The sequence below is a fragment of the Emiliania huxleyi genome, assembly GCF_000372725.1.
Source record: "Emiliania huxleyi CCMP1516 chromosome Unknown EMIHUscaffold_129, whole genome shotgun sequence".
NCBI lineage: Eukaryota > Haptophyta > Isochrysidales > Noelaerhabdaceae > Emiliania > Emiliania huxleyi.
The window spans coordinates 79,837-92,485 of record NW_005201298.1 but is presented as its reverse complement, the minus strand read 5'-3'; the positions used below and the strand labels follow the sequence as shown (position 1 = coordinate 92,485).

The window sequence follows — 12,649 nt, the reverse complement described above, 5'->3', positions numbered from 1 at the left end:
AGACGCCCCGTCGCCATGTGCGGCGCAGCGGCCGGTTGTCTTTGCTGGCGCCTCGTGGGAGCGGTATCGGCCGGAAGAGCAGGGCAATCGAGTGTGATTCGTGCGCCCGCGTTGGATGGATGAGATACGCCGCGCAGTCCCTTTTCGACGCATGTCGGCATTCTCGGGGCGCACGGCACACTCTTTCCATCGAGCATGTCCAAACTGATCTATAAGAACGGCAAGACTGGCGCCAGAAACCGAAAATGCGCGGCGTGAGAAACTCAATATAAAGCCGTAAGGGAATTTTTGATTTTGTGGATCGACGATCGTTGTTCGTTCCCCCGGGTGCCCGGATGTGGGATGAACCGAAGAGAGGGGCCGGACTGTAAGAGACTGTGAAGAACATAGGAAGGGGTTAGGGTTCTGTACCCTGTGAGTGTGCGGTACCTCTCCTGCCAAGGGTGTGTGGACCGCCCTCCCTGCAGGCTGCAGCAAGCTGAAATCGAGCAAAACACCGCCTACCGCCCTCCCGGCAGCAAGCTCCGCCGCATCGCCTCGCGCACCATCTCCTCCTCCGCGCCCTCCGCGCCCTCCGCGCGCCCGGCCGCCCCTCGCGGGCGGCCCTTGCCGCCACGGCTCTCGCTCAGCAGCCGCGCCACGACCGCGGCGTCGTGGTCCGCCCGCGGCCTCTTGCCGCCGCCCAGCACGTTGCCCGCGCCCCAGCCACCGCCGCCGGCGAGAGCGGCGGCAGCCCCGACGGCGGCGGCCGGCAACGACGATGAGGCGCCACCCAGGCCAAATGCGCCGCCGAGCGTGTGCATCGCTCCACCGATGGCGCCGCCCAAGCCGCCCAGGCCGCCCAACACGCCGCCGCCGCCGCCGCCGCCGCCGCCGAGACCCTTGAGCGGCTCCTTGTGCGCTGCCGCCGCAGCGTGGCCAAGATGGCCATGATGGTGGCCGAGAGGGCCGTGGGCGCCCTGGGGGCGCAGAAAGACGAAGTAGAGCGGCAGCATCGCCGCCTCGTCACACATGGTGAGCTAATTAACATATGAACTAACTAATTAACGAGTGATTGAGATGTTAATTCGCGCCTCGTCAAACATGATCACCTCGCTGCCGCTCGCGTCCGACACGTGGCTCGTATAGCCCGCCTGAAGCCCTCGCCCTTGCTGCAGCGGCGCGAGGAACGGCTTGCCAACGAGGAGCTTACAGAGGAACATGCCGTCGTTCCTACAGGGTGAGTACGCCGACATGAGGGCGGGAGGACGGTCTCGTGCGGCGTCTTCAGAGCGCCGCGTGAATACGAGGGGCGACAGTGAACCACAGTGGAATCGGCTGAATACCGTTGAATACGTGTCCTCTCGAGCGCTGGCTGGGATGCAAGAATCCGTGCTCTGCTTCTAGGATGAGTCGCTCCCGCTGTTGTATCCCATCGACATCTGCAGCTGCTCCGAAAAGTAGATTCCCGCGCCGTAGAAGCCCGGGTCGGTCGTTGAGCCGACCTTGGAGATGATTAATAGGTAACCAATAATAAATGAATGGTTGGTTAAGTAATAGTTCGACCTTGGAGAGCTTGAATCCTTCCGCCAGGATCGGGCGCACGTTTGCCTGCCGCGTGCCGTGGAAGGCGAAGAGGATGGTGTGGTTGCCTATTCATTAAGAGTGAATGAAGAGTCACTCAAGAGTCACTTCATAGTTAATTAAGAGGATGGTGTGGTTGCCTATTCATTAAGAGTGAATGAAGAGTCACTCAAGAGTCACTTCATAGTTAATTAAGAGGATGGTGTGGTTGCCTATTCATTAAGAGCGAATGAAGAGTCACTCAAGAGTCACTTCATAGTTAATTGAGAGGATGGTGTGGTTGCCTATTCATTAAGAGTGAATGAAGAGTCACTCAAGAGTCACTTCATAGTTAATTAAGAGGATGGTGTGGTTGTCTATTCATTAAGAGTGAATTAATTAAGAGTCACTCAAGAGTCACTTCATAGTTAATTAAGAGGATGGTGTGGTTGCCTATTCATTAAGAGTGAATGAAGAGTCACTCAAGAGTCACTTCATAGTTAATTAAGAGGATGGTGTGGTTGCCAGGGCCGTACGTCGCGTCGTAGTCCGCCTTCTTGGCGTGCCAGCGCGCCTGATGCCGTCGTCGCTTATAGACTCCCCGCCAAGCGGGGCGAACACGGCGGCCTCTCGCAGAATGGCTCTCTGGGAGGGGGTGAGCGTCACTACCGCTCCTCCCCGTGTCTGCGGACTGGCGCGTGTGCCCCGTCCTGTGCCGCGTCCTCTGCCCGCGAGTGGGGTTTGTGTTCTGCCAGCGCGGCCTCGAGAGCGGGGTGGAAGTGGTAGTCGATGCTTGCGATCTGCGCCGCCACCCCTCCGCCGCGGCAAAACGCGCTCTCCGCGAGGCGGTAGTGCTGCTCCTCGGGAGTCTCTTCGGTCGATCGAGACGCGCGTAGCGTCCACGAGCTGCGCCTGTGGACGTGTCCCGGACGTGTCGTGGGCGTGTCGTGGACGTGTCGTGGACATGCCTCGAGGGACGTGCGAGGCGAGCGGCGCCTAGGGACATGTACATGTCATGCACATGTACATGTCATGCACGCGTTGTCTTGGACTCGCGAAGCCAGGCCGTGTCCCAGCCGAGCGGCGCCTACGGGAGAGCTAAGGGAGGGGCTCCGGGAAAGCTCGTCGAAGCCTCTTGGCCCCGAACCCAACTCGGCCTGCGCTGCTGCCTCGCCTCGAGCTCGCCCGGCAGCAGCGGCTTGCCGCTCGCACCGAGACCGACCCCGTTGGCCGCCTCCAAGTCGATCACCTCTTCGGCCCCCAGCGCCGACGCAGCGTCTCGCCGAGGCGCGGGGCCGCCGCCGGCCGCCCTCGCCGCCCTCGCCGCCCTCGCCGCCCGCCGCTTTGCGCGCTCGCCGCCAGATGGCCCGGCTGCGGTGAGGTCGAGTGTGACTGGTGCTCGCGCCTCCGTCACCCGCACCTCGTCGTCGTCGTCGTCGTCAGAGATCAGATCGTGCACGACCACCGCCCCGCTCGCACTGGGTGGGCGCGCAGCCGCGGGGGCGGCGACCGCCGAGTCTGCAGCCGCCGGAGCCGCAGCCACTCCATCGAGCACAACGCGGAGCTGGCAGCGCTGCGACCTGGAGAGTGAGACGAGCTGGCCGTATGCGAGCGGGACGGCCTGGCCCTTGGCGAGCCGCGTGGGCTGGTCATCCTCAGCGTCGTGGATGTGGCTCGGGCTCCCGCTCATGCTCGTCACGGTCACTTGCGCACCATCGGCAGAGAGCCTGAGATCAAAGTGCTCGCGCGAGATGCTCTTTGCGTCCGGCGCACCATCAAACTGCGCTCGGCCGACGACGACGCTGCCGCCGGCGAGAACGCCGCTCTTGCGCCACTCGCCGTCCGGCGACAGGCGAGTCTCGATCCTGGCTGGCATGGGGTGGGCTGGGCGCGCTGCTGATTCTCAGTCCAGCACTCCAGCACTCTACCGCACATGTGTTTCTTTTGAGAGCGCCTTCGTTGTTAATAGTACAAACCCAATGGTCCTCTGCGAGCGGTCCTTCGTTGCAGTCGCACACACGCACACGCCACGCCGCACCGCGCGCCCGCCCACCGCCCCGCCCAGGCGGGAAAGAGAGGAGGGGATGGGACAGCAAAGGAGGAACCCCAAACACGTATGGGAGGGTTCAGTAATGCGCCACGCTGCCCGGCGTCTCTCACTTTCCGGGACAGCCCCGCCCTTGTGAGGCAGGAAAGTGACGGCTACCCCGTACGCCCTCGAGTTAGGGCCCACGCCGACGCAGCGCGTGGCGAGGGTGATGGCGCCCTTGGGGTGGTTGAGGTAGCCCTGCGCCTCGTGGAGCCACGCCTTGTCGTTCAGCTCGACGTCCTTGTGGACGACGTCGATGCCGAGCACCGCGCCCGCCCCGAGTTGCTTCGTCGAGCGGAAGTGCGCTCGCGTCGCCGGGTGCACCTTCGGGTCGTTGACGATGGCGTCGAACATGTCTGTTTCTTTTTGAATCGTGTCGTGCGACCCCAGCGACAATTCTTTTTTGAGCTTAGCCTTCGATGTTATGAAAACAAACGCAAGGCGGACATGGCATATCGCTCTCGGGCTCACAGACATCCCTCACACCCGCGCACACCCGCCGCCCCCGCGCGCGCCCCACCTCGGCCGGGAGAAAGGGGAGTGACAGTTTGGGATGAGTAAGCCCGAGTATGTTGAGTCCTGGCTCAACAACGCAGATAACAAGAGGGGGTGGTCCGGCTCACAAGTCCGGCTCACGCGCCTCGAGCTTACCATCTACCGCACTGAACACTTCCGCCCCCTCGCTCCCAACCCATCCACCCCGCCCCGGGCCGCGCCGCGCGATCTCGGGCCGCGCGATCTCGGGCGATCTCGGGGCCGCGCCGCGCTATCTCGGGCGATCTCGCGCTATCTCGGGCGATCTCGGGGCCGCGCCGCGCTATCTCGGGCGATCTCGGAGCGTCGCTCGCGCGGCGTCACACCTGCTCAAAAAGGAAGGAGGTTGGAGGCAGGAGGTCACGCCCCATCCAGAGCGCCGTCGTCGCCGGGTTTTTGGCCCCCGGGTCGTCGCCCGACGGTTGCTGCGCGGGGCAGCAGACCATCGGACGGGGCCGCGCGATTCTTTTTCAATTGCCGCTCTTGATAGCCGCGCCGCTTCGCCGATCTCCCTCTCCCCTCCGATGTCTTTCTCCCTCACCGGCGTCGACGACGAGGCAACGCAGCGCTGCTTCGCCCACATCCACGACCGCGTCCGCGCCACGCTCGTCCGCGGAGAGCCCGTCACCGTCGCGGGCGGCCGTCCCGTGCGGCGAACGCTCAAGCTGCTGCGGGCGCTCGCGCGGGGGCACTGGATCGTCGGCGAGGAGTACGTCGCCGCGTGCGCGCGGAATCGCGGCGTCGCCGTCGACCCCGCCCCCTTCGAGGAGGGGATGCTCCCGCACGTCCCGGGCGCGCAACTCTCGCGGCTGAGCGGAGGCGGCCGCGCGCTTGCGGGGCTCACCGTGACGCTGCGAGGCGCGACGGTGATGCCGCACGCCGACCTGTGCTCCCTCTGCTGCGAGGCGGGTGCGCGCGTCCAGTACGGACGCCCCATCTCCGACGCGGGCGCCGTCGAGGTATATGCCCTCTCCCTCCCGCCTCCCCTCCATCTCTCTCCCTCCCCGACTCTCTTCTCCACTCCCTCGGCCTCGGCCTCCGCCCCTCTCCTCCCTCCCGCGCCCCCTCCCAAGCCGGCCACGCCAGACTCGGGGCCCTCCTCCGAAGCGTCGCTCGGAGCCTTCCCGCAGGTGCACCGCAATCAGCCGCGCGCCCGCCTTGCCGAGGCGGCCGTCTCTCGCCTCCACCGGCGCGGGACACGTCCACGACACGGCCGCGACACCCCACATAGGCGGATGAGCAGTGGCTCCTCGCCACCATCACCTCCGGCCGCCCGGCCGTCGCCGACGCGCCCGCCCTCGCCCACCGTCCCTCCACCGCCGCCGCCTTGTCCGCCCCGCCGTCCTCGTCCGCCTCTGTCCTGCCGCCCTCTTGGCGGCGCGACGAGGCGGCAGCTCGCCGGCAAACGGCCACCGAGCCGCCCGCAGCAGCTTCCGCCAGCCGCGCGGCAGCGGCCCCCGCCGCACCGGCAGCGGCCGCCAGCGCGTCTGCTGCCGCCAGCGCGTCTGCTGCCGCCAGCGCGTCTGCTGCCGCCAGCGCGTCTGCTGCCGCCAGCGCGTCTGCTGCCGCCAGCGCGTCTGCTGCCGCCAGCGCCGCCGCAGCGGGCGGCCAGAGGGGGAGTCGGTCGGGGCGGCGGGCAAGCCAGGTCCGACCCACACGCGGGCCCCCACCCGCCCGCCTCGGGGATGGCGACGGATGGGCAGGCTGCAACGCGCCGTCTTGGGCCAGCGCCGCGCCGCCGCCCGCCCGAAAGGAGGCGGCGGCTAGCAGTCCCTCCGCCGGCGAGGGCCCATTCGGCGCCTCCTTTTCGACCTCGCGCCGCGCCGCCCTCGCTGAGCTGCGCAACGCGGGCGCGTCGCCCAAGCCGCCACCGCCGTCGCAGGCCAAGCCCCTCTCGCCGATCAAGCGGACCACGCGCGCTCGCGCCGCCGCCACGGCGCCGCGGCTCAGCTCGCGCGTCTCTCGCTCCTCCTCCTCCTCCGCCTCCGCCTCCGCCGCCGCCTCCACTTCCTCCACCTCCGCCGCCGCCGCCGCAGCCGCCGCCGCCGCTTCCGCTGCCGCTTCCTCCTCCCCGCCGCCGCAGCCCACCCCGCCGCCTCCGGCCAGCTCGCGGCATCGCCCCACCCGCCGCTCGGTCGAGTACACCGTCGCCCCTCCCGCCCCGCCCGCCGCCACGGCGGCGGCAGTCCCCCTCGCCGCCTCCGCCGCCGGCCCCGACCTCTCCTCCTCCGGTGTGACCCTCGAGCTGCAGCCTCCGCCCGCCGCCTTTGGCAGCTTCTCGCCCGCAGAGGCGCATCTCGGCTCACCTCGGCTCATCTCGGCTCACCTCGGCTTCATCACGGCTCCTCTCGCCTCCTCTCGCCTCCTCTCGCCTCCTCTCGCCTCCTCTCGCCTCCTCTCGCCTCCTCTCGCCTCCTCTCGCCTCCTCTCGCCTCACCTCCCCTCACCTCCCCTCACCTCCCCTCACCTCCCCTCACCTCCCCTCACCTCCCCTCACCTCCCCTCACCTCCCCTGACCTCGAGTGATGATCTCGCAGGCGCACGCGCTCCGGCTCTACCGGCGCAGGCTGCCGGAGTGCAACGTCGACCTCCCTCCCGACGTTCCCTGCTCGCCGGCCCACCCCGGGCTCAGCCCGCAGCGCAAGCGGCGCGGCGCCGACTTTCTGCACTTGCTCGTGCACGGCCAGGGCGCCCGCACCGCTGTCGCTCGCCTCGAAGGGAAGGAGTCGATCGTCGGGGCGCTCACCCTCATCCCGCACGCCGCCGCCTCCTTCTGCGAGGCGCGCGGCGCCTCGCTGTCTCGCCACTGTGCACGGCGCTCTCTTCACAGCTGCACCCGCGAGCACAGGTGCAGCTCCTCGCCGTCGCGAGCAGCCACGCTGGCCGCGGCATCGGCGCGGCGCTGCTGGGCGCCGCCGAGGCATGGCTCGCGGAGCAGCTCGGCGTGCGCACTGTCGTCGTGCTCGCGGGCCACGACACGGTCGGCTTCTGGCGCAGGCGGGGCTACGCCGAGGCCGCCCCGCCGTCCGGCGCGCCGCTTGCTCGCCGCGGTCGCAAGGGGCGGCGCGGTGACGAGGGGGCGCGGCCGGCGCTGCTGCCCGAGCAGTGGTCGCTGGTGCGGGACCCGTTTGGAAGCTCACAGCCGATGGTCAAGCAGCTGTGAGGCGGCGGGCGGGCGGAGGGGGCAGGAGCGCGCGCCGCGAAGCGGGCAAAGCGCCGCCGCGCCGCAAATGTGTGTATCTCAACGCGAGCCCCGTGTACTGTATAATGGTGTGGTGGGGCAGGCATGCATCTTGCATGTCCATGTGTGCGCTCGAGAGAGCGCGAACGGAGAGAGGGCGCGCGCGGCACTTGCCACTCTTTTGGCGGAACCGTGCGTATGTTGGGTGTTCTAGTTTCAGAATTTTTCTCAGCGTGAGCGAGACGTGGAAGAGTGCCACCGTCGGGTAGGAGACGGGCACGGTGCGACTGGAGCTTGTTCCACTTTTCCCACACTCATCAGGCCCTTTTCGAGTCCCTTTTCTGCGCTACAATGTGCCATGTGCGCTCCGCGCCCCCCTAGCACAGCGCCGTCTGCGTCTCCCCCGCCGTGCCCGCGCCACATCGTGTCACCTCGCACTGCCGCGCGCGGTTTCCCTGGTCCGCCTCCCCCCCGGCCACTCGGCTCTACGCGCCCGGCGGGCTCGGCCTCGCAACTGTGTGTGTGCGGTGAGCCGCCCCACCGTCGGGCGCGATCGGCCTTTGCGGCGCACAGGATGGTACTTCCCGATTTATGTGGCGCATACCACCGCCCCCCCAACCCTCAACACCCTCATGGCAAGCACTATGCCAATTATTCAGTGACAGAAAAATCGGTATCTCACGGAATCCAACCAAAACCGCCGCAGGTCCGGGCGGGGCCGAAAACGGCCGTGCTGCCAGAGAGCTACAACGTCGAGAAGGTCATCTCGTGGCGGCAGAGAGCTGGGGGGATCGAGCTTCTGATCGCCTGGGAAGGCGACGATGTCGATGGTTGGACGTGGGATCCCCTCGACAACATCCCCGAGCGGTTTGTTCGGGCCTTTCATGCGCAACGCCATCTCCCGCCATCCTTTTTCTACGTCGTGACCATATGCGCGACCGGATCGGCTTCAAGCTGCTCGAGAGGACCGGCCCGATGTTTGGGGTTGCTGTCCTGGTCGAGGAGGCCGCCCTGCGCGAGTATGCTCTCGCGCTGCTGCAGTACTTCTCCACTCCTCGGCAGAGGCGCACGAGCTGGTTGTGCACGCGAAGAAGACGCTCAAGCAGCCGTGGGCGGCGGAGCCTGTCGGGCACCGCCTGCGCGCTAGCGGCTGGTGCGACCAGCTAGTGCCGCTTTAGTAGAATCCGTCCGTACCCGCACAGTCTAGCGCGTGTGTGTGCCCCCAACGCCCACACACACGTGTTGTGTGTGTTCTCGCTCGAGAGTTCACCAGACAAGCCGAGGCATGTTACGGCTATAGGAGGCGGGCGGTGGGGTGCAGCTCGCGTGCGGGTCGCTGTCACCGCCCTGCCGAGCCAAGCTGTCTGAGGTCGGCAGCGCGAGTTGGCTGTGGCGTCGCAGAGCGCCTTTGCCGGCCCGCGCACTTGGGGCGAAACAACCCGCTCCCAATACACAGTGCCGCGTATCCTGCGCCCGCCGCTTGATATGGCCCATCCGGGCGCTGCGCCAGCAGGCGGCGACCTGCGGAAGTGAGTGGCCGAGAGAACGATCCGGTGCTCACCCGTGGCGTGTGCCTACTCACTCCGCAGGCGCTTCACTCGGCCCAGATCTGGTATGAAAGGACCCGATTGGGGCTTGGCCGGAGCCGGGACGACTGTCAAAAGGCCGCCATAGTGAGGCTGAAATTTTGCCCCTCTCATTTCCGCACCGTGGGTCGGCCCGGAGTATCAGAGTACGAGCCGTCGTGGCGGTCGCGGCGAGCAGCGCCGGCCAGTCGCCGGCCACTCCGGCGCCGCGTCGGCAACGACATGGGAGCATGTCCACCGCCACTTCACGGTCGCAGCGCTGTTTGTCGCCCAAAACGCCGCCTATCCCTCTGGCGGGCCAAAGATCGCCTCGCATGTCGATTTTGACTCGACGGGCGCATGGAAGCATCACGTCTCCATGCGCCCGTCAAGTCGGAGCCAGTCTGCGGCGTCCACAGCATTCATTCATTCATTCATTCATTTCATTTCATTCATGCCCAGGCGGCGAGGACGCCGTTGTGGGGCCGTCGTAGACGGCGTGTGGACACGTCGCATCGCCGCGCCCGTGGACATCGCATGCGACACGTGGACATCGCATGCGTGGACACGTCGCACCGCCGCGGCCCGGGTCGGCCACCAATCTATTTCAGTGCCGCTTCGTGTGCGCCCCCACCAGTCGTGGCGATCGCCGCGGCTCACGGCCAGCCTCCTTCGTCCCCTCGATGGCGACGATCGCGCGCAGCTCCTCATTGTATTTGGTTGCGTAGACGCCTCCGATGCACGATAGGACGTGCCACGCGATGTGCAGCGGCCACACGCCGGGGTGCGCGGCGCAGAGGCGCTGCTCCGCCTCCCACACGAGCTTGCCGGCGCCGATGCCGCCGACGGCGCGCGCGAAGCAGGTCTGGAGGGCGGGCGTCCAGCGGCGGCGCGCCGACGGGAAGAAGTGCGTCGCGATCAGGAAGAGCACCATCAGCGTGAATGAGATGACAAAGATCTGGTACACTTTGAAGTGGATGTACGCGGCGGTGGAGAGCGCGACGGCCACCGCCGAGCCCACGCGGAATCGCCGCCGCCCGGCTGGGCCCGAGAGGCAATCGAGGCAATCCTCCTTGCCGAGGAGAAAGGCGATGATTAGCAGCAGCATCGGGACCTCGTCACAGAGCTCCATTGTGAAGCGCATGGTGGCGTGGAAGAGCACCGAGCCCACGCCAACCACGATGAGCATTGCGTAGCCCGCACCGACCTTCCAGTGGCAGCCACGGCAGAGCATGGCCGCCCCAGCTGCCATGTAGACGAACGACGAGAGCGCATTGAAGAATTCGGCGACGACGGTGGAAGTTGCATACTTCGGCTCGCAGAAGGTGTGCGCCGCATCGATCGCGCCCCAAAACGGCGGCGGCATGGTGGCTGGCCTATGCCAGTGAAGCACGGCGAGCGAGAGGGGAGCCAGTAGCGATCAGCGCCGGAGGCGCCGAGGCCGTGGATTATGGTTGTGTTTGCCGTTACCCAAAGGTATTTCTTACTTCGTTGTTTCATCTTTCGTTGTTTGCGACGAGCACCGTCTAGGCGCTCGCCGCAACCAGCGTCGCGGCCGCAGTCCAGCGCCCGCGTCAACGCGCGAATATTCGCACAGCACCTACGTCTTCCTATTCGCCGAGATGTCTACAATCGATGCCGGCGAAGGAGCACCGTCTCCCGACCGACTCCAATGCTATGGCGGATGGACGACGGTCATCAGAAGCGGTGGCGCACGTGGCGCTCCACCGGGTGGCGCGCCAACTGCCGCGCCCACCAGTCTACTGCGACAATAAAGCGGCGGTCCTTCTTTCGGACGGCAATACCTCGTCCAAACGGATGAAGCACGTCGCAACGAAAATTGCTTTCCTCCGCGAGCAAGTCAAGGAGGCAAAGCGAGTGTACCTGTACCATATTCGGACGCAGGGCCAGCTGGCTGACCTCATGACGAAGCCACTGGCAGCAAGCATTTTCCACCCGTTGGCCAGCTTCATGATCGCCTAAAAGTGGCCAAGTCAGCAACGCGACCGCTCATGACAAGCCCTACCAAGGGGCTAGCTGTCGTTGTGCAACCCCACCACGTCAGCCATCTTCCGTGCAGGCGTTGAGGGGGTGATCTGCGCGATCGCGTATTATGATCGGTGTGAAAACAGCATAGTAGGTGTGAATATAGTGAGTAGTACATGCCCCTGTGAGCTCAGGCAGTCCTCTAGTGTGCCTGGACTCGAGTGTGTGTGTGACCGGGCGACGGCGCCAGCTCGACATGCAACAACACTGGGACACGACGACGAGGGGATCTAGTGGGTCTGTGAGAGGGTCCGGGTACTCCTGATGTCCTGAAGTTGCCGCACGATTAGCCCAACTGTCGTGGCGTGTGTGTACCGTACCCTGGGCGTGTGCGAGACGGGGGGGTGTGGGGGACAACAGTGGCGGCCATGTTTCCTTGCGCCAGTGGCAGTGCTTCGGTTTGTTTCGGGGTGGTTGTGGGGTCTGGGGACAAAGTCTTGTTTTAGATTTTACGGATTACGCTTTCAGTAGCGCAAGAACGCGGGAAAGTACATAAAACTAAATCAAAACGACCCGAACCGCCGAAGGCCCGACTCGCGACTGAAAACGCCGTATAACGGACCCGGCAGGCGCATGGCGCAGCAGGGAGACCGTGCGCACACGACAGCAGTAGCACCACAGCCCGGACCACAAACCTACAGCACCAACCGAACCACCAGCAGCAAACATAAAGTTGCATGCATGCATGAAGCTTTTGGAAAGCAAACTTTTGGCACAAGAGGACCTCTGGCGAGGGTTGACCTCTCGCGCAGAACGACATGGAAGCGCGGACGCCAGGTCGTCGCGCGCACCCACGCCAGTCACCACGTAACGCTCGGTCTAGGCCCATAACGCTCTGGCGTGACGCCGACCTCCCGGCCGGGGGGAGGGAAGCGAAGGAGAAGGCACGCACGGAGGCTGAGGCGGCGAAGAGGACGGCGGAGGAGGTGAAGGCAAAGCAGGCTGCGGAGAAGCGCGAGTCGGCGCGGCTGGAGAAGGAGGCGGCCGCTGCGGCGAAAGCGGAGGCGGAGGCGAGGGCCAAGGCTACGGCATCGCCTGCTCCTGAGTTGTTCGAAGCAGCGCCAGCCATCTCGGCGAAGCAGCGCATGGTTGAGCAGCTCGACAAGCTGGAAAAATTCCTGGAATTTTACACAAACAGACTGCAACGCGCCGAGCGTGCTGACACCACGGCCGGCCACGTGATCACCGCCGCGACAGGAACATTAGACACCATTGAGGAAGCGCTTGATGTCCTCGAGGACTTTCCGGTGGTCGGAAAAGTGTTTAAGATCGCCAACAAGATCTTAGGAATGGTGCAGCATGCCAAAGACTGCGCCACCGATGTTATCGAGGCCGGGCAGCGAGTCGAAGACTGGCTTCGACTGCTCATCAAGGTTGGGAGGAAGGCACTCGATGTCCACGAAACGGAGCGGGGAGAGCTGCAGGAAATAATAGACGCCGTCCTCCCATCCCTCCCTTGGGTTGTCCGTTTTCTTTCTTTCTTTTTCTGGACTCGTCAGAAGACTCGTCCTTGCGCGAGGAGAGCTCGATAGACTCGAGGGGCCAGGATATGCAGCGAGGAGGGCGGAGCTGCGCCGAAAGGCGAAAGAAGCCGCGAGAACAAGGGACCGGCAGGCGGCGGCGGCGTCGCAGAACGAGACAGAGGAGAGCGACGCGACAGAGGAAGAAGCGACAAGGGAGAGCACGACGAGA

At 65.6% G+C, this 12,649-nt stretch overlaps 2 protein-coding genes across 2 annotated transcripts; both read right to left on the bottom strand.

Moving 5' to 3' along the window:
• Positions 1 to 500: 500 nt before the first annotated feature.
• EMIHUDRAFT_110016 (hypothetical protein) lies at positions 501 to 3,985 on the bottom strand (the record flags this gene model as incomplete). Its single annotated transcript, XM_005789368.1, has 6 exons — positions 501 to 1,001; positions 1,092 to 1,212; positions 1,420 to 1,484; positions 1,546 to 1,631; positions 2,755 to 3,411; positions 3,703 to 3,985. 6 exons carry the CDS (start codon positions 3,983 to 3,985, stop codon positions 501 to 503), a joined length of 1,713 nt encoding a protein of 570 aa, XP_005789425.1.
• A 5,533-nt stretch (positions 3,986 to 9,518) lies between these two features.
• On the bottom strand, positions 9,519 to 10,277 carry EMIHUDRAFT_225949 (hypothetical protein; the record flags this gene model as incomplete). The annotated part of the gene is made up of 1 exon (XM_005789367.1): positions 9,519 to 10,277. The coding sequence occupies one exon, from the start codon at positions 10,275 to 10,277 to the stop codon at positions 9,519 to 9,521; it is 759 nt and encodes a 252-aa protein (XP_005789424.1).
• Positions 10,278 to 12,649: the final 2,372 nt, after the last annotated feature.